Source organism: Protopterus annectens, chromosome 3.part1, assembly GCF_019279795.1.
Source record: "Protopterus annectens isolate FY-2018-M chromosome 3.part1, PAN1.0, whole genome shotgun sequence".
Classification (NCBI taxonomy): Eukaryota; Metazoa; Chordata; order Ceratodontiformes; family Protopteridae; genus Protopterus; species Protopterus annectens.
In genome coordinates this window covers 378549963-378574873 of record NC_056732.1, presented here as the reverse complement: position 1 = coordinate 378574873, position 24911 = coordinate 378549963, and the positions used below count along the sequence as shown (strand labels likewise).

Sequence of the window (24911 nt, the reverse complement as noted above, 5' to 3'; positions counted from 1 at the left end):
CCACCATGGCATCAGCAGGGACACCTTTGGTAAGGAATTGTTTGTCACTAGGGGCAGTGATAAATTTAGAAGGCCTCCTAGGGACTGGCTCTACAGAGTCAGGAGCTGTCCACGCCTTTCGTGCAATAACCTGCATAAGGGGGTCGAAAGGCGGAGACACCCAGGAGGTGGAGGGCCGAGATCCAAACGCCTCTAGGTATACTGACTCATCCTCAGAGGGATTGTTGGTGGGCCAGTTTCCCCTCTGTTTCAGAAGTTCTAGGATGTCTGAGAAGGAGACATCCTCAGAGGGGGATCCCTCTGACTCATCAAAGTCAGTATCCGGTGACAGACTCAGGAAGTCTACATGCTTCCTCTTACAAGTCCTCTTCCTAGGAGGATCTCCCGAAACATCAGGAGAATCCTCGGAAGAGGGGGAAATTCCCAATGGGGAAACCTGAGGCGGAGGATCTCTGGGTCCTGTAGCAAGAGAAGTGGCAGAGATGTCAACAGGTACAATAGAGGGAGGAGCTACGGGAAGAGACTGCTGACTGATACCAGTGGCCAGTACACTCTTCATCACCTCGAATGCTCCCCTCCCAGGCTGGTCCGAGAGAACCCGCTCCAAGAGCTAGGAACTCCAGGGCCACCGAAGGAAGTCTCCGAGGCAGATGTCGGAGCCGAGCTCACCAAGGCCGAGGCTCCAAGGGGAAGAGCGGGCTCGGACAAGGGTCCGATGCCACGCACCCCCTCGGAGGAGACCATGGAAGCCCGACCACTGAATCCCTCTAAGGAAGAGGAGATAAGAGTAGGGGCTGAAGGGACAGAAGGAGGTATTGGTCCTCCAGCCGTAGCAGTAACCCTGCCCGAAGACTCCAACTCCAAACTCTGGGGTAGAGTCGAAGGAGGAACAGTAACGGGGTGTGGACCAACAGTCGTCTGCTGAGACGGACTGTGTAGCATTTGGGCCAGTACCTGTGACTTGAGCAATCTACTGACCACTCTCTCAAGGTCATGATCTGACAACCTGGATGACTTTGAAGATCGGCTCCGATGGCTCCGCTCCGATAGAAGAGGCGAAGCCGGAGCCGAAAGTATCGGCTCCAAGGAAGGAGACCTCGACCTCTTCCTGGAATGGGCCATCGGAGCCGATACTACTGATCCTGTCGGCACCGATTTCTCGGAGCCAGCAGAAGCTCGATGTATCGGCCCCAGCCGGAGCCGATACAGCTACCAAGGTAACGGTGTCGGAGCCAATCGGAGCCGACACCGATGCCTGTGCCACATGGGTGTCGGAGCCGATCGGAGCCGACACCGATGCCCGTGCCACAGTGGTCAAAGCAGATTCGGCACCGATAGCCATCGGCGCCGAAGCTGTGGATCAGAATCGGCTCCAGCCGGAGCCGATCTCGACTCTATACGAGTCGGAGCCGAGGCCGCAGGCTTAGAAACAGAAGCCTGGGCCTTGGCAGTTTTGGTTGATTTTTGTGGGGCCGACTTAGCCGGAGAGCCCTCCGGCTTAAGAAGACCCCTGAGAATCAACTTATTGCGTCTCTCCTGCAGGACTCTCTGGCTGAAGGAGTGACAAATAGCACAGGAGTCCTGCAGGTGAAGAGGGCCCAAACAGTACAGGCAAGAAGTGTGACCGTCTGTCAGAGACATCTTCTGACAGCACGAGTCACACTTCTTAAAACCTGAAACCCTCTCCTTAGACATGGTGCCTAAACACAACAGACACACACACCAGTCAAATTAAATTAAATTAATACCAAGAGGTATTTAGTAAAAAACACCAACACACACACCCTAACAGGGGGGGGATGGGATAGGGAAAATTGACTGACTAAAAATTAAAAGAGACAGGGATTTCTGTCAGAAAGGTTAAATTTAAGATTAAACTATCAAAAAATTAGTTTTAACTCAAAAAAGGGGCTTAAATATCACAAATGTGAACAACTTACCAGGAGCTGGTAAAGAGAAGACCTCCCAAGCGAAGCGGCAAACGAGATCTGGGTACTTCCTGCCTTGCATCATGGGATATGGGGCTGCCTCGAGCTGGTAAAAGGAGTTCTCGAGCTAAAGCAAGTGCCGAGTCGGAGCCGAGGGATCGGCTCCGAACCCATCAAGCAAGAATGAAGGCGAGATTGACAACTTAACATCAATAGCCTTTTAACATAATAGCTACTCTTGGAAAGTAAATGGTCTTACAGGCACCTACACCTTCTATGCATACAAAGAACTAGTCAGCTCAAGCTAAGCTGACTAACAGACTGGTCTGGGCACTACCAAGCCCTTCAGAGGTTTCCTACAGCAGAGAGAAGAAGACTGAACACTGAAAGGGCAATGCCAAGAAAAACAAAAAAAAAACAAATGTCTACACCCTGGCATAAAAAACACAGGAAAAAATAAAGGGGATGGAGGGAGGGAGTGTCTACTGCAGCAATGTTATGCTAAGTTTACTTACACAATTGTACTATTTTCTTTATATTTATCACTGCTGCAGAAGCCTAAATTATATGGGTAAATTACCATAGCTTAAAACAGCTGGGAGGTGGAAGGAGACATTTCCAGATGTATTTGGATAATGACTAGCATTTTAGAATACTTTGAGTCCAACCCTTTCCATAAAGCAACAGATGAAACCAAGGCCATTGCAGAGTGTGCCTTGTCCCTGCCTGGAATAGTTTTGTTGTAGTGGGAATAAAGCTTGAGACAAATATTTGGAAATAGTCTGTTTTGACACAGGTTATTGCCTTTTACCTTCACAAGAAATGAACAACTGATCAGAAGTTCTGTAAGATTTTCTTCTGCCAGGATAGTACCGGAGTTGTTCGTGGACATCCAAGGTATGAAGTATCCTTTCTTCATAATTTTTCGGCTCAAGGAAGAACACAGGAAGATGTATAGTTTGGCTAAAGTAAACATGGATACCACTTTAGGCATACAAGAAGGATTAGTTCCCTAGGAAACCCTGTCTATGTGGAAAAAGAGATAAGGTTGACCCACCTTAAGACCTTGCAACTCAAGATACCCTTCTTGCAGAGGTCAGAGCAACCAGTAACACTATCTTCCATATTAACCTCAAGTCTACTAGATAAACTTGTTCAAATGAAGCAACTGTCAGCTTCTCCAACACAAAATTAAGATCTCAAGGAGAAGCCACCAGATTTCTTGTAAATCTGCTAAATAATACCCCTTTCAAAAGCATTTTGACATGAGAATGTCTTGAAATAGGGGGATCCATGGGTAGGCATACTGAAATGGCTGAAAATATGATAGAGGAATAAGATAGGCCATAGGAAAGAAACTCACACAAATATTGTAAAAGTACAGAAACACTAGCCCTGAATAGGTGCCGGTTATATTGTTTTCACCAACTAGAATGTTTTCCATTTACTATGATTTTCATTAGTACAGGAAGAAATCCGGACAAAACCTAAAATAACGGGGTGGGGTAGGGGGGTCAAAGGTCCAAAAATAGAGACAGATTTTAAACATCACTCTTATACACTTAGAAAGTTGCTAGAATAATGGGATTTGTGTTAGCATGTATTTTTCTCAAGGATATGAAGTCTGAAACTCAAATGTTTTTCATTATTTAGTGACTTCAATCCTCAGTGATTTGCCAGAAAACCACAAAATATGAGGAACAGACCAAAAATATAAGACAAAAATCTGGATATTCTGTGAAAATCTGGAGAGTTGAGAGATATGACTGGTGGCATGTCCTCAGTAAACAGAAGCCGAAAACGTATAAGACCCTATCAACCAGACAGTCAATTGAAGTTGTTAGGGATCGGACTGTATCAAACACCCCTATTCTTGTGTGAGAAGATCTAGTCTGTGAGGAAGCGTGTGATAATTGTCACTGGCCAATTCTAAAAGAAGGGCGAACTACGTGTGCTGGACCAGAAGGGAATCATCACAGTGATCTTGGATTCCTTCTGAATCTTCAGACATACCCTAGATATCAGTGGAAAGGGTGAACAGGCATATAGGAGCATTCCTGTCTAAGGACATGAAAGGAAAAGAAAAGCCATCTGCCTCTGAGGCCTACTTACATGGAGTCCTGGAGCAGAATTTTGCTAGCTGATTGTTCAGAAAGGAAGCAAAAAGGTCTGCGTGAGGAACTCCCCACAGATGGATCAAATCCTGGTACAACTCCTGATCTAGCTTCCATTTGTGAGGGTCTGCCTTTGTCCTACTCAGCTTGTCTGCCACATAGTTTTGCTCTGACAGAATGCAGGATGCCTGTAGAGCGAGACTGTGCTGTAAAACTATATCCCATAGTAACGTGGCAAGTCTGCATGGAAGTAGTACCTGGTACCCCCTCGTTTATGTACCACATCAGTGTGGAATGGTCTGTAACAAATTGAAGAGGTTCTGGTGACCAAAGATGATTCACAGAGTTATCTTGATAAGAGGAAGTGTCTCTTTTGTTTTTGTTCTTTTGTTTATTGTTGTACCAGATACATTGCACTTTTATCCCCCTCAACACTGCTTCCCAGGCAAAGTCAGGGGTGTCTGTGGTGACTGACTAACTGCTTTAGAGCAGGAGGGGACACCAGGGTTTTGCGATATTTGATGTCTCCACCAGGTTATTTCTCTTCTCATAAATCCCAGAACTGGAGCCTGAAAAGACAATATTTCTTTGTGCTGGGATCAAAGAGACTTCAGATATCATATTATCTTCTTCATGTGGAACCTTTCCAGAGGTCTCATGAGAATCTTAGATGCCACGAAACTCAGAATCCCAAGGTATTCCCTTGCAGTGACCAAAGTCTTAGTGGAAAAACCCTGAAACAGATGTAAATATACACAGATCTGTTTCCCTATGGAAGAAAAGCCCTTTATACTGTGGTATCTAGCAGACACCCCAGAAACAAAATCCTGTGTGATGGAGTCAAAAAAGACTTTTGAATGTTCTCTTGGAATCCTAGCCTGCATATAAGATCTCTCATCCAAGTGAGAGATTCCAGATACTCTGAAAAAGATTCTGCAAAGATAAGCAAGTCATCTAAATATGGAAAATATGGATACACTTTAACCTGCAGCAGGCTATAACTTTAACCTGCAGCAGGCTATAACTTGAGCTAGACACTTTGTGAACATTACTGAAGCAGTGGGCAGCCCAAAAGGTAAGGTACGGAAGTGATAATGAAATCCGGACATAAGACCTTAAGAAATATCTGAAATCTGAATGGATAAGAATGTGATGATAAGCATCTTTTAAATCTAAGGTTACCAACTCAAAAGACAGAGAAGGGGTAACACGTATTGAAGTGAAAGCATTTTGAACTTAGGCACTATAACAAACTGGTCTACGAAAGAAAGGTCCAGATGTAGTCTCCAGGTATTTTCTTTCTGTGGCATAGGGCAGTGGTCCCCAACCACCGGGCCGTGGATCATTTGGTACAGGGCCACCAGGCACGGAGTGAAATGTAAAAGTGAATGTGTGTATGTATGCGTATGAGTGTGTCTATGTGTCTGTCTGCATGTGTGAATGAATGCGTGCATGAAAGCAGACTGTATGTTTATGTGAAAGAAGAGACTGTGTGTGTATGAGCGAGAGTGAGCATTGAGAACGATCGAGCTGTTATTTTACATTCGCTAAGCAGCGCTTTTGCTGTTTAGCGAGTGTAAATTAAAACTCAAGGAAACCGAAAAAAGTGTGTGCGTGTGTGTGTTTCTGTCTGCGTGTGTGAGTGAATGCGTGCATGAATGCAAAAGAGACTGTGTGTGTGTTTTGTGTGTGTGTGTGTGCGTGTGTGTGTGTGTGTGTGTGTGTGTGTGTGTGTGTGTGTGTGTGTGTGTGTGTGTGTGTGTGTGTGTGTGTGTGTGTGTGTGTGTTTATGTCTGTGTGCATCAGTGAATGCATGCATGAAAGCAGAAGAGACTGTATATGTGTGTGTGTTTATGTCTGCGTGTGTGAGTGAATGCGTGCATTTAAGCAGAAGAGACTGTGTGTGTGTGTGAGAGAGACAGAGAGTGAGTGAGTGAAAAGTGAGTGTGATCCATGGCAGCAGCAGCAATGAGGTTTGCGTACCTCTTGACCATACCACTCAACCTCTCCCACAATAAATCTGGACACATACCTCTCAACCTCTTAGAGCAAGAAATCTGGACAAAGCCAAAAATAATGGGGGTACAAAGGCCCAAAAATACGGACACTTTTAAGTACTGCTCTTACAAACTTAGAAAGTAGATAGAAATACAGGTTTTGCATTACTATGAATTTTCTGAAGGGTATAAAGTATGGCATCTATATTACCCGATCTAATGTTTAGGTTAGCGAATACTTAAACATCGAACTGGTAATATCGAAAAATTAAAACAGGGAATGGCCGATATAACATAAGGAATGAATTCCCTCAGCCGCAAAAAAACAAACAAACAAAAAAAAAAAAAATTAAACCAAAATAAAATGGGAGCTTTGCCCCCCACAGCCCCCGATGTGGGGGGATGTGCCCCCCATACCCCCCTAACTAAATATACCTACTCCGAGATCGCGCTACAGTGGGGAAAGTGCAAAATCCGCATAACTGCAAAGGGAATTCTTTCCCTGCGTTAAATCATCCGTTCGCGTTTTTTTTTTGCTTCGTTATTACCAGATCGACATTTAGGTATTCGCTAACCTAAAAGTTCTATCAGGTAATAGGAACCCGAAGTATGAAACTCAAATGTCTGTTATTATTTTCTGACTTCAAACCTCAATGATCTATCTGCCAGTGATTTGCCAGAAAACAATTTTATGAGAAATAGACCAAAAATATGAGGCAAAAATCTGGGCATTTTGTGAGAATCTGTACAGTTGAAAGATATGCTGGAAAGAGCCAGATAACAGGGACACATTTTAAACATTGCTCTTATAAACATAGAAAGTCAATAAGGTTGCCATTAGGTTTACTTACCTCTCAAACATAGCAGATCATTGCTATGCAGAATGTGCACTTTTTTTTTGTAATTATTGCCAATTGTCTTTTTATTGAACTTTGGATCTTTACTCCCTGGGTCTCAGCTGAAAATGGACTTCTAGTCCAGTCAGACCTCCCCAGTAAACAAATGTCAAATAAATAAATAAATACATATTATGCACTTTACTATGCACACTCGATGGCTGGTCCATGGAAAATTGTCTTACATGAAACTGGTCCTTGGTGCAAAAAAGGTTAGAGACGCTGACATAGGGCATATACAATACTGCATGCTAACTATAAAAATAAATGAGAGAAGCTTACAAAAGATTGGGAAGAGAGATTGGAAAAGTAATTTACAACAGAACACATGTATGGCTCCCAAAATGCAACAAAGTCCAGAAGATTAAGGATTTTTGCTTGAAAGTGTTTGCACAGGTATTTAGAATACCCCGTCATGAATATTGGGAGAGCAAATGGTTGGTTGTAACTGAGGGGATGATTCTTTCAAGCTGGAGACAGGATCTGAATTGCCTAAACATAGCAAGGCCTTATTAAGTTTAATTCTATTGGCTGCTAATAAAGCATTTACTAGAAAATGGAAATCAAAATCTAAACCAACTGTATCTGAAGTACTGAATATTGTAAAACAGATAAAATAGCTGGAAATATGGTCTTTAGAAAAGGAAAGGCGTAAATTACATATAACTAAATGGAATTTGTGGGAATAATTCATGCAAAATTATATTCAGGAAGAGGAGTGAGGCTTAAGGGAAGTCACTAATGTGGTAATTTATGGAATGTCATACTAAATGAGAAATGTAAAGAAAGAAGGTGCATTAGTAATGTATAATATATGCAAATGAAAAAATGTTAATATGGTTTATTTTCTTTTATATTAATGCATGTTTGCCTATATCTTAAGTGATAATTTAATAAGCATGTTTAAAAAAAATCACTCCCTACTTTTATACCGAACCTCTGGTAGACAGTCCTGGGACATTAAGGTAAACTGAAGCTATAGGAGCAGCCCAAAAAAGTAGCGATGGTCAGCTTAAGGGCATGAAAAGGGACCAAAAATTAAAAAAAATTATAAAAGATTAATATGAACATAAACATTTAGGTTCTGAAAGTTTACAAGATTCTGATCAACTAAGTGATAACTCTAACTAGCCGGAAAAATGGCTTCTACATTCAAAAGGTTAGAAATGTTAATGAATGGCATATTTCAAAATGTTTGCTTGCTTTACACAGTTCAGAATGCTTAGCTACTTTACATGTCCTAGGATGCTAGAATGGTAGCCTACAGGTGAATGAAGATTAACCTCTTGAACATCATTTAGCCCAAGCTCAACCCACAAAGGACTGGAGTTCCTCCATAAGAAATCAATGTCGGCAAGTTTTTTCAGGGACAACTCTTTGATTTGGTCTGACTGTAAAGTTGGCATACAAAAGTTTGGGGGTGTGGGGATCTTGCCTCCTGAAAAACACTTAAAAAAGTCTCTTTGGGGCTTTTTTTTAGAGGGAATGCAGTTTGGGGATTCCAATATTTAGTGCATTGAACTTCAAACACTCAGTGGAAGCATTCCAGACTGTTTGAATAATGCTTGAATTTAAAATACGTCATTGTTATAACATTTATATAGCCTGTGTAAATAAATTCGGTATTTATGTATTATCGCAACCAGATGTTCGCGATTGCGAAATTCGCATACTTCAACTGTACCAAGGGCATGAAACAGAGAAAGGGGTTATACAAAGTCTTTACTGGTGACAAGAAAGTTTAAATTAGCTTCAGGAAGACAAACAGTTTAAAAAATCGTCTTCCTGATTTGCGTGCATTACAGATGCATGCTTGATTTGTCATGGCTGCTATCATTTTGAGGAATGTAATGTGCAAGTTCAGATTTCTCCACAGGTATAAACAGCCAGTTTTAAATTCTGTGTTTCAAAATTCACAAATGTCCTTTATTAGGAAAGCGCAGAGTAGATGGGATGAAATCCTTTACAATGAGCTTCTCTAGTTTCCTGGATTCCATATTTACCAGACTTTTTCTTCTTTTTTTAACATATATGTAGTTGGGCACACTGATACCTCTCAAGTGTCCAGATGCATGAATTGTGTATTTAAAGTGCTCCTTGCCAAAACTGATTTCTGAATCATCATCGAGTCTTAATGTCAATAAATAACGGGGTTGTTGTCAGCCTTGTTTGATTTAGGCAGTGAACGTGAAAGGAAACAAAAAAGGGAAGATTTCTGCCAGCTTTGCAAGCTGCTTGCGAGAACAGGTCATGTCAGCAGTACTACTTCGTAAAGGATTACACTGTGTAAGTATCAATAGAAACTACCTGTGTATGCATGCAGCTTACTGTGTTCCTGAAACTTAACCAGTGTAAACCAGTAGTAGAAAAAACGTTGAAGATAACGTCTGAGTATTACATGCAGTCATTACAGTTGAGGTATGCAAATTTCATGACCTCAAACATCTGGTTGCAATAATATGTAAGTACCATAAATTCTACTTATCTCCTGTACAGGAAATGCCACTAAAACACACCGAATATAGTATATATAGTTTTAATAAAGTAATTTTACCAAATTCAGATGTGACCACTTAAATATTATTGTTGATATAACTGAAATAAAACAGACTGGCTGCATAATACCTGACAACTTAATAAGGCTTAGAAGACTGTTTTTATTTTATTCCTAAAAAGAAAAGGTAAATAAAATGTTTTCATATTGCCAACCACCAGACTGACGTCCCTTAAAATTGATCCCATAGCCAGAAGTGCTATTACCACATAACTTCACAAATGTACACAATGGTCTAACTGATGTTTCTCCAAACATATTTTGCAATTGATGCTAAGAACCCTGCACAGCTGGATAGGTTTTCATGAATTACCCACCATAACTTTATGAAGGACAAGCATCTGAAATACAGCATTCCATTTGGTCGAAACAGTGTTCACCACAAGTCAGCTAGTGATGGATTGAAGAGCTAGTCGGTATTTTTACAGAATGATCCTAAGGTATAGTTCTGATGTTGAAACCTTTAACTATGTCTGCTGCTGATTTAACTGCTTATAATTCCACTGGCTTCAACTGGAAGCGTCCAGTCCTAGAACAGTATACCTATCCCTACAGAAACAGCACCTGGAACTGAACAGAGCATGCAAGAACAGCTATAAGTAAACAACATCCTGTGAACAACAGCCATTTGTGTACTTTAAACTAATCTATTTTTGATCAAAAACTGATATCATGCAGTGTTTAATTTTACTATTTTGCCAGTACTGAAAACATGACAGACTATCTATTATAACTTGAAGCATTACCCCTCAACAGCAGACTGGAGAAGTCAAACATGATGCAACACGTACCCACCAAAACTGTGGGTGACATCTCAAATAAAGCATTTTTTAAGAAGGGAACTTCCACAGAATACCATATGTGTAGGGGGCTTTCCCTTTCTCCCTCTTACTTGCATGTAAATATATTTTAACTATACGGATGCACAACTGCAGAAAAAAGACAAAACACCTTGTAAAGGGGAAAAATGGCCTGTGCAACTGTAAACTTGTAGTACAGCTGATAAATATAAAAACATTCTGGGATCTGCAATTTCATGGAAAAATAAGTTATGTACTCACCATAACGTTCCATCTGAGTAGTTACACTTCATTTTTCTGCAACCTGTGGGTATACGGATCTGTATCGGATCCGAGCCGGCAACTTTTTTCTAGCATCAGCTCCAAGCTCCTCCCCTTACCCATAATGCCCTACCATCTCCTATCTTCCCTCAGATCGAGTTTGCTGCAACTAACAAAATATATGCAACACAACCCAATAACCAACCTGAAAACAGGATAAGGTCCAGGGGGATGGAGGGAGGGAATGTTGTAGAAAAATGAAGTATAACTACTCAGATGGAACGTTATGGTGAGTACATAACTTCTTTATCTGAAGTAGTTAACTTCATTTTATCTGCAACCTGTGGGACAGAGTCCCCAGCTACTCCGATCCTGGGAGGTCCTTATGGAAGGATATTCCTGAGCACTGCAGAGCCAAAGGATGCTCTACCCCTCAAAATCAGATCCAATTTGTAATGGGAAATGAAGGTATGTGAATTGGCCCATGTCGCTGCTGTGCAAATATCGTCCAAAGGTACCCTGGACAAAAAGCAGCAGAAGTCACCATGGACCTGGTAGAGTGAGCCTTAACCATACCAGGAGGTAATAAACCTTTTGCTTTGTAAGCATGTGAAATACAAAGAGTGATCCATCTGGCTAAAGAAACTTTAGAAATAGCTTTTCCCATGAATGCTTTGGGAAAAGAAACAAACAATTGGTCAGTCTTGCGGAAAGATTTCGTTCTATGAAGATAAAAGCGAAGTTGTCTGTGAACATCCAACAAATGGAGTTTGTACTCGCCTTTATTTTGAAAGTTGGGAAAGAAAACGGGCAGATTAATGGACTGGTTTATGTTCGCTTCAGATGCCACTTTAGGTAAGAAGGAAGGGTTAGTATGGAGGGAAACCCTATCCTTATGGAAGACCAAATAAGGAGGCACGGCAGACAAAGCTTGAAGCTCAGAAACTCTCCTAGCCGAAGTGATGGCTACTAGGAAAGCTGTCTTCCAGGACAAAAATTTTAAGTCCACAGATGTTGCGGGTTCGAAAGGAGGGGCAACTAATGCTTGTAAAACAAAAGTAAGGTCCCAAGGAGGTACAGAATCCTTGACAGGGGGCCGTAGCAGAAAAGTACCTTTGAGAAAAGCCTTACACAGCCTAGAGGAAGCTAAGGCCATGTTGTCAATGCCAACGTGAAAACTGGAAATGGCTGCCAATTGTACTTTCACTGTGGAGGAACTAGCTCCTTGTTGAAAAATACTAGACAGGAAGTCCAACACCGCTGGAACAGGAGCTGTAAAGGGATTTGTTTCTCTCTGTGAAGCCCAAATGGAAAAGCGCTTCCATTTACTACAATATAGTTTTCTAGTGGAATCTTTAAGAGAGGCCACTAGAATCGATTTGACCTGGGATAAAAGACTGGGAGTCCTGGCGATTAACGGAACTAGAGCAACCTTGAGGCTGCCCAGATCGGATGGACGTGTTCCCGACGGATGGGAAATTAGATCCTGGCAGGGATCCAGAACCCACGGGGGAGCTAATAGATGAGACCAAAGGAATGGGAACCAAACCTGACGAGGCCAGAACGGGACAATGAGGATCACTTTGCACCATAGTCGGCAAGCTTTCTGAAGAAACTTCGGAATGAGTGGCAATGGAGGATAAGCATACAGAAGCCCGATGAGCCAAGCATGGACTAGAGCGTCTCTGGGGACTTCCCCTGGTGAGGGAATCAGAGCGAAGAACTCGCTGCACTTTGCGTTGGAAGGAGATGCGAAGAGATCGCAGCAAGGCTGACCCCATGCCAGGAAAATCTCCTCCACTACTGACTGTTTCAGAGACCCCTTGTAGGGCATCAGAATGGCCCGGCTCAATCTGTCTGCTAAAATGTTGGAGCACCCTGGTATGTGCATTGCTATCAGACACCGACCAGTGGAAATCGCCCATTCCCACACTCTCATGGCCTCGCGACATAGCGGGTAGGATCTGGTTCCCCCCTGCTTCTTGATATACCAGGCGACTGACATGTTGTCTGACTGAATTGCAATCAATCCGAGAGGGAGGACTGTGTGAAAGGCTTCCAATGCTAAAAGCACTGCCCTCATCTCCAGAACATTTATGTGCAAATTGGTCTCTGTTTGGGACCACGTGCCTTGGACTGTCCTTCCCAAACAGTGTCCCCCCACCCGAGTTGGTAGGCGTCCATGGTCACTGTGGTTTGGAATGGGGTTGATGCAAATGGACGTCCTGTTGCTATCTCCGGTGACGTTAACCACCAAAGAAGGGATGTCCTGCAGACGTGGCTGATCTTGATCAGACATTCCATGGGTAGGTCTAGCCAGGACCACTGGACCGCCAGAGTCCATTGAAGAACCCGCATGTGAAGACGTGCATACGGGAGAATAGATATGGTGGCAGCCATGGAGCCCAGAGCCCGGAGAACCTCGCTCGACTTTGAAGACTGGGAGTTCACTATCTGAGCTATGTGGCCCCTGAGATGTAGAATCCTATCTGGAGTTAGGAATATCTTCTTCTGCAAAGTGTCTAACCGTGCCCCAGTAAAGTCTAGAATTTGTACTGGTTGCAAATGGGATTTGTGAACACTGACTGTAATTCCAAGTGAGTGTTATCGAAATGAAATAATCTCGGGCCAGACACAAGTGATGCTTGTTGTGCACAGTGAAGAGCCAGTCGTCCAGGTAAGGAAACACCTGAATACCCTGAAGCCTCAGGTGGGCCGCTACAACTGCCATTACCTTGGTGAACACCCTGGGTGCTGTAGTGAGACCAAAGGGTAGGGCCCTGAACTGAAAGTGACTGGCTCCCAGCCGGATGCACAGAAACCTCCTGGGGCTTCTGTGTATTTTGATGTGGTAGTAAGCATCCTGAAGGTCTAACAAGCACATCCAGTCGCACTCCCGGCGATAAGGTAGAATGGACTGTAGAGTGACCATCCGGAATTTCTGTTTTGCTACCGACAGGTTTAATGTGGACAGGTCTAGTATGGGCCTGAGGTCACCCGTCTTTTTTGGCACCAAAAAGAACCTTGAGTAGACGGCTAATCCGGACTGGTCAGGAGGAACCTTTTCGATGGCTCATTTGATAAGCAGCTTTGAAACCTCTAGAGCTGCGGCCTCCCTGTGAGCAGGTGGAACATCCGGGAGGTGTCTTGTAATGTTTGGAGGGGCAATGAAAGGAAAAGAGTAACCTCTGCATATTATCTGAAGAACCCAGCGATCTGTCGTAATGAACTCCCATGCCGATGGGTGTAAGGACAATCATCCCCCACTGCCTCTAGAGTAGGACAGTCGGGCAACCCCTCAGGGCTGCTGACCAGGTCTATCAGAAAAGGGTTCCCTAGAACCGAAATTCCTGGGACCCTCTCTACCTCTGGGTTGGCGTTGATCTTGTCGCCCTCTGCCTCTGGGGGAATGGCTGTCCTGAGAATCCTGGGAAAACAGAGATTTTCGGAACCACATCTTCTTCTGCCCTCTTTGATTCCTAGAGAAGGACCACTGAGGGTTAGAGAAGCGGACTCCGACGGCAGACAAAGTCTTCCCGTCCTTTTCACTCTGGACCAGTGTGTCACATACTGTCTTCCCAAAAAGGGAAGAGCCGTCGTAGGGAGCGTTGATAAACGATGCCTTGAAAGGGTCCGCAAACTGACACAATCTGAGCCAGGCATGACGCCTCATGGCTATGCCTGTCCCAGCCGTTCTAGCTGCTCCTTCCGTGGTGTGAGAAAGTAGCCGCATAGATGTATTCGAGACCGATTTCAGAGTAAACATTTTTGCCAAAAACAGCTGTTTGTCCTGCGGCGATAAAGGCCCCGACTCAGTGAATTCCAAAGCAAGGTCTCACTGAAGTCGAATTACATGTGCCAAATAATTTAGCGCACGGATAGAAAAGGTCGCTGAAGAGTATACGCGCTTCCCAAACCTATCCACCGACCTGGACTCCTTGTCTGGAGAGTGGACTAAGGAAATCGCCTGCACCAGTTCCTTCCTTGTGGTCGCTGCAACCAACATAGCATCAACTGGGGCTCCTTTTGACCAGGGTTGTCTAGCCGAAGGAGGAGATAAGACCTTGTCAGGACGTTTAGGGATGAGCTCTACGGTGTCGGGCTCCTTCCATGCCCTCATGGTGATGAGGTCCACTAAGGGCTCTGCTGGTGGGGACACCCAGGAAGTAGATAGGCCCATGCCAAAGGCCTCCAGGAACACTGACTCATCCCCAGAAGATTTTGGGGCTGACCAACCTCCCCTCTGGTGGAGGATTTCCATAATTTCTCCGAAGGAGACGTCTTCGGGAGGTGACCTGGGGGAACCTTCTCCTTCATCTAAGTCAGTGTCAGTGGTGAGGGAGTCGGGGGAGTCCAGGTGCCTCCTTTTGCACTTGCGCTTGTGGTGGCCCTCTTCAGTGGGACTTTCAGAAGGGGATCCGCGAGCTGCAGGGGTTTCCTCGGGGAAAATGACCTGGGGATCCTCTGGCACGGGCTGTCCCTGAGACAGGATGAAGGGAGTTGTCGCCAAATCCAGGGGGGTCTGGGTGGTATCCGAGGGAATGGGCTGGGGTCTCAATCCCTGGAAGAGAACCCTCTCCACCACTTTGAAGGCTGAAGGAGAAGTCCTCCCCGGATCCGAAGTGGGAACCTGGGGCGATGACAGGGTAGCCTGAGGTCCTAGGGAACGGATCTTGTCCGAAAAGGTTGGAGCCGAAGAATCCATTCCCCTGGGTCCGACTCCCTGTCTGCAGCTCCGAGAGTCACTCGGATCCGAGCAGGTCGGATCCGAGGAACTCAAGGTAACAGCCAGAGTCAAGGTTGGTGGAACCGTCGGCGCCGAGCTACCAGCTCCGAAGAACCTCGGATCCAAAAGCCCTGAAGCTGAAGCACGGATCGGGGAAGGAGAGATGGGGCAGAAAAGAGGCATGGAGGTCACCCCTCCAGAGGGAGAGGGACCTGGCAAGACTCCCATCTGAATTTGGGTCTGAAGAAATCTCTGCATCATCCTGTCCATATCCATTTCCGATAGGCTCCCAGTCGACCTCAAAGAGGCCACCAACTCGGATCTGGCTGGTCTGCGCAGAGGGGTGGACGGCCTTGGGTCCGAAAGTTCCAACGGCTCCAGTGAGAAATGTGGTGACCGGAGCCGAGGAGAAACAGGCCTCTTGGACTTGGATGGAGGGCTGAGAAAGAGCTCCCTGTCTGGGGATCTCTTGCAATGCCTGTCTTTCTTTTTCTCCCTTTCTTCTCTGCATTTTTCCTTTTCCTTCTCTTTATCTTTGTCACCCTCGCTGACCAAAGATCTGTCCTTAGAGGACCCATCACCAGACGAAGAGGGAGGTTGAGTCCCTGTTTAGGGGGGGTGTACCAGAGACCGAGGTTGAGGCAGAATCCAGCATGGCAACTGGGAGAAGGCATTTGGTGACTAGCTTGGCCTTACAATTCTTAAGGGCCCTGGGGTTGAAGCCTGAACAAATAGCACACTGGGTAGATAGATGTGCTACTCCTAGACATATCACACACAGAGTGTGACCATCAGCAGGGGAAAGCTTATGGCCACACTCTGTACATTTTTTGAATACAGGCTTTGGCTGATCAGCCATAGTCCTGCATTCAAAGGTAAGGAAACTACCCTTCCCACAAAAAAAACACACACACACAAGTAGGGGAAGAGCAGGCCTGAAATTACTCTACTACCAACAAAACTTTTTTTTTTTTTTTTTTTTACACTAACAACCAATGCGCTACTACAGAAGGGGAGGAAGGGTAATCCTACACAAGCACACTATATAAGACAAAATTTCCACTTACTATCCCTTTATAGCTCATTGCAAAGGAGACCATGATGCACCACTACTGGCGCGGCAAACGAGATCTGAGGGAAGATAGGAGATGGTAAGGCATTATGGGTAAGGGGAGGAGCTCGGAGCTTGGAGCTGATGCTAGAAAAAAGTTGCCGGCTCGGATCCAATATGGATCCGTATACCCACAGGTTGCAGATAAAATGAAGTTAACTACTTCAGATTTGGGATTAGGGATATAGCACTTATGTAGTTACCATACACCCAATTATGCAGTTAGCACTCATCCAATAGTAAATGTCACTTATGATACTAGATGAACCTTCAAGGGATGATCTAGTAAGTGATGTCTCAACGGTGTCCATACACAATACTACCCAAAACCATTTCTGAAATGTCAACATGGATATTTGGCAAGCTTTGTGCTTATGCTTTCTGTGCAGACATCTTAACAGTAGAGGAAGGGAGAAAGACATATAGAAGCCTCTTTGCTCATCCCCTATTTAAATGCCTTGGGGTATCGTCATCAGAAGTGTGCTGTGTCCAAACACCTGAAATCTGTCATCATGGTAGTTTTCATACAGTGGTACACTGTATGTGAGTTACTAATGTTACAGCAGACTCTGTCCTATTCTATATATAATCCCTGAAGTGGTGTTGTCATTTAACAATAAGCACGTTGTGACTAAGGAGTTATCTTTAGACATTTCTGCAGGCAGTACCTTAGCCATTCTACAGTTATGGAATGGCTCACAAAAAAATACTAATACAGTGCCCTATGTGTTACACAATATGCTGACTGATAGCACATCAACACAGAGACAGTGGATATACAGGAGGAACAAGGTGTATCTAGAAGCATAATGCAGCCCATGCATGAGAGTAAGATGTAGGAGACTTTCATCCTGTACAAGAGAACAATACAACACCTTGTATATTTTCCATCTTGGATAACTACATTCTGCTCATATTCCTTAATTTATGGAAAAATAATTAAATATTCTCTCTTAAATTTATATACACTTCAACTAACACCTATGGCACTTGGATTATTTTTTGCATTAGGATGAGGAGTAAATCCCAATGAACCTAAGGTCCTTCCTTCAGATCCTTTTCCAAAAATAAGTCAAAGTTGATTTTAGAAAGACTGATGGAAATTTTGATCATTCCATTAGGAAACACCGATATGCCTTATTAACACTCATCATGGAATCTTTTACACCCACTTGAACTTTCAGTAGATTATGAAGGTAAGCTTCAGGTAACTATCTCATACACAGGCCAGCAGCTAAGGAGTGCAACCTCTCTCCTGTGCTGCTATTTAGAAGGATATGTATCAATGTGCCTGGCATAGGGTTAAGACCCATAATCTTCTGATATCTCCATCATCACAGATAAATATGTCGTCCACTGAGACAATGGCACTGACATGCAATATGGAATCACTGAATGATGGAATAGACTTCGCATTCATATGAGGCTCTCACCCAGCATACTACATATGTGCATTGCCCTTATGACCAAACAATGCCAATTATGGGTAAATTAAGCATTATCTACAGCCAGCCATTGATTATTTCCTAAAACAGTTCTTAGAACTTATAAAAGCCTCAAGACAATAACAGCAGAGGAAAACAAATAACTTATAGGTACATAACTCCATACTGATTAAAAATAAAGTGTTACCATTTTCCCTCGTTTACCAGGTCTGCCAGTAGGTCCTCTGTGCCCTGGCACCCCAGGTTCTCCTTTTGGGCCCATTTCTCCCTGTAATGACAAGAAAAGTAAATAAACACATATGTATTTCCTGAAGTGGATTGTATGTCATTTAAAGATATTTATTTATCTACTTGCAGTCTTCTCTCATCAACTATATCACAATGTCTCTCCTAAATACTCTGTTCTAAAATCCTTATCACCTATCTGTCTCAACAGCTCATGCACTGCGGTCCTATAGGTGGTGGAATTATTTGGGTAAATGTCTGAGGAGTGGGAAGTGAGGAGGTCAGGGCAACTACTAACCACTCTCTGGATCTTCAAACATGGTTTTGAAAACTGGAATAGACTGCTGGAATAGGTGGTGGAGAAGGACTCCACAGAGACATTCAAGAGGGCATGAGATAGGTGGAAAACGAGTAAGGGGATGGTAGGGAAGGTAGAATTAAATGCACTTAAAGTGATGATTAGACAGGTTTTATTGTCTCCTTTTGCCATCAGTTAAATGCTATGGATTAGTATACAACGTAATGCCACGTAACTTACTATGGTACCATTCTGATGGCTACAGCAGGCTTTTTGTTATGCCCTAACCACTGTCTTGTTTAGTACTCAATGTGTAAATGTCACACATGCACTACAGGACTTCAGTCCCCAGTCTCCATTAAGGACTTGTAGCCCTGAGTGGTAAACCTCTTCCCCCACAGGATAAGTGAATCAGCAAAGGTGCTACTCATTTCCCTAGCCTCCCTGTAAACACCTCAGGGATAAGGTCTGCTAAAAAACACAAATAACCTAGGTTGTAGACAGCATTCTTTCCCTCTACACCATGGATAAGATTCACTTAAAGATATGTATCACAACTAAAACGCACACATAAGTCAGCTAAGTCACAGGACATGCTTGGATATTTATACTGGTACAGCCCAGAAGTTTTCCAAGGCATGTGATCATAAACTGCATGCTTTAACAACAAAGAAAAACGTAGATAAAGAATAGTGAATGCTGTAGATTGTGCTGCTGGATTCATTTGACAAATAATATTTTAACAGATGGCATCTCCATTAAGATATGTAAATCTAGAAAACTTGCTTGAATGAGTGAGTAAACAGGCCACATCTATCAGATATGTAAGACTCCAGAAAAAAAGCTATATATTATTTCCAAATTACATTAAAACAGTGGTCCCTTATAAGAAAGTGAGATACAGCTAAGCAGCACTTAGCATGCAATATGGAACTGATATTCTACAAAGCAATTATTCAGAAACACTGAAAGTGTAATGGTGACCCTTCAATTACACTGGCAGTGAAACTTCATCTGCGACAAAATGCTGCATTAAGAAGTGATATCATATTGTAGCTTTCGGACTTCTAGTGCCAGATGATTTTTTGCATTAAACTTATTTCCTCACCCCAAAAGTAAGATTTAATTCCTATATGGTTATATAGCATAAATGTGGGAGAAGCAACATGTAAAATATTCATTTTTAATTGCTTCTTTTTAAAATCAAGTCATGTAAATACTATGAATTGCTGGTATATAAACAAAAGCTATGTACTGACCATACTGAAAGATCTACAAGATGCAGGTTCATCCTTGTCAAGCTCTAGGACTTAGCCACAGGCTCAAGTCAGCTTGGTAATGAAAACTTTACCAGGTTCTAACTCCTCTCATCCTTCCATAATGCTCTGCATTGGCTAGATTCCCCAGATTTCTGAGTTCATAGCTTTGGAACTCAGCATTGACCTAACCAATAGCCAACACATCTATAAATCCTTTCTCTAGGCCTTGCCTCAATTGAGGAACAGGTAAAGTGGGTGGATGGTTGTGTTTGTTGAAAAGGATAGACTTGCATCACATGCAGCCATTGTTATAGCAAGTACACAACTATCATAACTAAATATACAGTCCATCCACTAAAACCACTGAGTCAACAGAAATGGTCTGGGGGCAAACAGCAAGTCAGGACCAAAAAAAAAAAAAAAAAAAAAAACTATCAGATAAACTCGGAATAATAATACTAAAACCCTCTTAAAATTAAAACAACCGCTGCTATGTGTTTGCCTGCAACAGTGCAAAGCACAGCTTAACGGCATCCACGCACCTAGAAGATTAAGTGAATTTATTTATTTATGTTACTGGTACACACAGCCACTGTTCCCTCTGTGGTGCGGAGTGACGTCATGGGGTTATCTATTAATTTTTTTTCCACCTGAGTATTCTGCCTTCTTAAAGGAAATATGATTTCCGTGCTGCTGCTACTATCTGGAGGAAAGAAAAGTGGAACTTAACCATTCCAAGTTCCTTTCGATATCCCACATATATTCAGCCTATTAAAGGGGGCATTGCTCTTGTCTTATGATGCCTTTAGCGTAGGCCCAGGGCATATTGCAGTATAAATTCTCTTTGCTCCCAGGCTCTGAATATGTGTGTCGTATTTTTAAATGGTGAAGCACAAAACTAGAATAGCCAGAACATGAGGACTACTTATGCATGGGAACCATCCCTTCATCTGCATGACAACAAAGGAGGTGAAAGAAAAGATAGCGAAATAAATTATTCTTATCGGTAGTTGCAGATGCTAGTAGCTGAAAACGATTGTGTTATTTTCTGATAACATCCTGTCAGCAGACCCTCTGGGACACATGCAGCTAGTATGACTCCATACTATTCATGTAACATTTTCTACAAAGTGTACGAAGATATTTTGTCTCATTCAACAGGAGACCGCATTAGACCTCTACGAGAGTAAATATGTCCCAGCATGTTTTCAGTGTCACTCAGTCTAACTTATTTTTTTGTCTTTGTCGTGATGCTCTTGGCTTAATATGGCTTGGTTGGTTCCATCTCAGTGTATGCCTTAATTTACTGCAACCACACAACAATGGATATTCACTGTATAAATAAAGCTTTATATACATTAATGAGATCACCTCAAAAATACTTCTATAACTTAATGACACGTTTTCAAGTATTTCAAAAATTAGACTATCATCAACAAACATATGCAACCATTACATCAGTAAAATCCTACTTTTATACTGTGATCAAAGATCAGAACCAAATTTTACAATGGATTTACAGATACCTTTAAAATTATTAAACAACTGCAACATTTAAGATGGCTTTAAATTAAAACTTCAAGCTCTTTTATTTTACTTTCTTGTTTCTGTATATACTACATAGTAATATGCCAATACTCAAACTTAGTCTTGTTTACATTAATGTCTAAATTACCATTTGCTCATTTAGTAACTTTTAAATTTACTGTAAACTGACTCGCTTCTTTCCTAGGATGCACTTGCCCAAATTGATATCAACACAGATGGCATGAAAATGAAATTATTCATCTGAATGTACAGAATACACAACCAGAACAAGTCTGACCATAAACGAACTGTGAGATATGACATGAGTAACAGGAAACCAATCAACTGATAAGCATGTTGTTTGTTTCAGCCTAAATGCCATTTTGTGATATTTAATTTTAGCTTCTCATCACTTCACCCAATCAGAAAACCCAACATCTGTATTTAGCACACAAGTTTTCACTGTCAATAGAAACAAATGGTCTGAAAAACAAAATAAACTACATCCAGTTCCACGTCAGCTTTCCATAACTACAATAAAACAGCTGATAGTATGCAACTATTGGCTGACTGACTGCAAAAGTAAAGTAAAAAATGACCATCGACTACACGGGGTTTGACATCAACTGCTTCAGTAAAATGCCACTTCCCCGTCAAAAGAAAATGTACTATATACTATGGCTTAGATTACCTTTTACTGCTGTAAAATAGATGTTGAATGTAGTCAGTGTGTAAATAAATCCAACTTCTTCGCCGCAATCTCACTCCTTCCTTCACCGCAAATGAAAAAAAACGACCGAACGGTGTTTTGGCGCATGTGCATACCAGCTGAAAGACACTGGCAAGAAAAAAAACGTGAAAAAAGTAATTTTGCGCATGCGCAGAATAGCTGAAGGACGCGGACGTGAAAACACACGGAAAAAAAAGTTAAATTTCAATTTAAGGGTCGCGGGCTGCATGGAAGAGCTCTGGGGGCCGCATGCGGCCCGCGGGCCACGGGTTGGACACTCTAGACAATGTAAGAAATATTCCCCTCTGCTGGAATAACTTAGACCATAAAATTGATTGAGTGATTTAAATTAGTCTTTGTTGTCTCCTTTGGCATAAAGAATGGGTTAAGATAAAGTGTATAGAGGCTACCCTCCCCTTATGGAAGATCATATAGGTAGAATCAATGGATAAATGCTGAAGCTCAAATATTCATTTTGCTAGGCAACTGCCATCAAAATAAGGTCTTCCAAGATAAGTACTTTACATCACAAGATGATGATGAGGATGGTGATAACAATGATGGTCTGAAAGTAAGCAGAGTTAGTTTCTGCTGCACCAAAGCAAAAAGAGTTGTGGTGGAAGCCCTAACAGAAACCGGATATAGTAGAAAGTTGCACTTTGACTGATATAAAACTAAGATCTGAACATAAGATTTAAAACAAGTAATCCAAAATTAGAAGTTATGTACCTACCATAACGTTCCATGTTAGTTGTCTTCTTCTCGCCTTCTTTCTTGCTGGATGGGTTCGGAGCCGATCCTCGGCTCCGACTCGGCCACTCTAAAAGCTCGAGAGCTAGTTCCACCGGCTCGAGGCTCCCCTATATCCCACAATGCTAGGCAGTAACTCCTCAGATCTCGTTTGATAGCTAAGCCCAGCAAGGAAATTCCATAAGGAACAAAACAAACTCCTCTAGGTCTGTCCAGGCTAGGGGGAAGGAGGGTGGGACGCAAGAAAGAAGGCGAGAAGAAGACAACTAACATGGAACGTTATGGTAGGTACATAACTTCTAAATGTTAAGTTGTCTATCTCGCCTTCATTCTTGCTGGATGGGACCGCGTCTCTAACACCTTGTCCCGGGTGGCCTATCGGAACAGACTCTTGAGTACAGTGGAACCAAAGTTGGCTCGGTCCCTAGAGGCCAAGTCCAACTTATAATGAGAAATGAAGGTATGGGGAGAAGCCCAAGTAGCTGCAGAACAAATCGAATCAATAGGCAGCCTATCTTGAAAAGCTATAGATGTGGCTAAAGCTCTAGTTGAATGAGCTCTGGGTTTGGATGGCAACTGTTGATGTCTGATCTCATACACAAGGGTAATCAACGAAGTAAGCCATCTAGAGAGAGATACTTTAGAAACTGGAAGGCCCATTCTACCTTCTGCATAAGAAACAAACAGTTGATCAGACTTCCTGAATTGTTTGGTCCTGTCTAAATAGCACCTAAGTTGGCGATGAACATCTAAGCAATGTAATTTTTGTTCTGACCTGTTCGAATAATTAGGGAAGAACACAGGAAGGTCAATGGTTTGATTCAAATTTGCCAGTGAAGCTACCTTAGGCAAAAAGGACGGGTTAGTATCGTGGGACACCCTTTCCTTATGAAACACAAGGTAAGGGGGTCGACTACACAGAGCATGGAGTTCAGAGACTCTTCTAGCTGAAGTGATAGCTACTAAAAAGAGTTTTTTCCAAGACAGTAACTTCATTGAACATGAAGCCGCGGGTTCAAAAGGGGGAAGAATTAAGGACGCTAGAGCCAAATTGAGATCCCATTGAGGAGGAGGATCCCTGATAGGTGGTTTGAGGAGAAAAACTCCCTTTAAAAAGGCTTTGCAGAGTTTGTGAGACATAATGGAGGACTCTGAGACTCCAACATGAAAGTTCGAAATTGCTGCCAATTGAACTTTGATGGTAGACGGGGACGAACCTGAGTGGAAAAGTTCGGCTAGAAAGTCTAAAACTGATTGAATGGAAGCAGTGAAAGGATCTATATTCTTTGACTGCGCCCAACAGGAAAAACGTTTCCACTTACTATGATAAATCTTCCGAGTGGAAGATTTATGAGAGGCTATCAAAATATCTCTAACTGAGCGAGATATTAGAGGAAGCCTGGCTAGAGTTGGAATTGGAGGAACCACGCTATGAGGTTCAGAGAAGGAAGGGAGTGGTGCAACTGACCCGACTGATGGGTCAAGAGGTCTGGAACTGGGTCCAGATGCCAAGGTTGCTCCAACAGATAACGGTGGAGAAATGGGAACCAAACCTGTCGAGGCCAGTAAGGGGCAATGAGGATCATGGAAGCTTTCTGAGTGATGGCTTTCTGTATTAGCTGAGATATCAGTGGGAAGGGAGGAAAAGCATACAGAAGTCCGCGGGGCCAATCGTGTACTAGAGCATCTCCGCTGGGGTGGCCTGGTTGGGGAAAGAGGGTGAAAAAATCGTTGCACTTGCTGTTTTGGGGAGTAGCAAAAAGGTCGCAGCAAGGCCGGCCCCACTTTCGAAAAACTTTCTCCAACACTGAATTCTTCAGAGACCACTCGTGAGGCATGAGAATAGCTCTGCTCAATTTGTCTGTAATCACACTGGACTTCCTGGGAATGTGCGTTGCTAACAGAAACCGCTGAGAAGAAATCGCCCATTGCCACAGTCTGAGTGCCTCTCGACATAGGGGGTAAGATCTGGTTCCGCCTTGTTTGTTGATGTACCACACTACAGACATATTGTCTGTCTGAATTGCTATAGTTCCCTTGGGAAGAAAGTCTTGTAAGTCTTGCAACGCTAGAAGCACTGCTCTCATCTCTAAGACATTTATGTGCAAGTGGCACTCGAAAGGTTGCCACATGCCTTGGACCGTCCTGCCCTGGTAATGCCCCCCCACCCGATCAGGGAGGCGTCCGTTGTCACTGTAGCAACCGGAGGGGAAGGGACGAAAGGTCTCCCTAGGTGGAGCTGGGGAGATGTGATCCACCAAGAGAGATGATTCTTGCACAATTGAGTTAT

At 43.1% G+C, this 24911-nt stretch overlaps 1 protein-coding gene across 1 annotated transcript in view; it reads right to left on the bottom strand.

Moving 5' to 3' along the window:
* COLQ (collagen like tail subunit of asymmetric acetylcholinesterase) overlaps positions 1-24911 on the bottom strand; it is a 3098435-nt gene that overhangs the window by 831222 nt on the left and 2242302 nt on the right. Inside the window, exon 11 of the mRNA XM_044066844.1 lies at positions 18020-18100. Within this exon, the coding sequence (XP_043922779.1) occupies positions 18020-18100 (81 nt within the window). The remainder of the gene's footprint in view (positions 1-18019; positions 18101-24911) is intronic.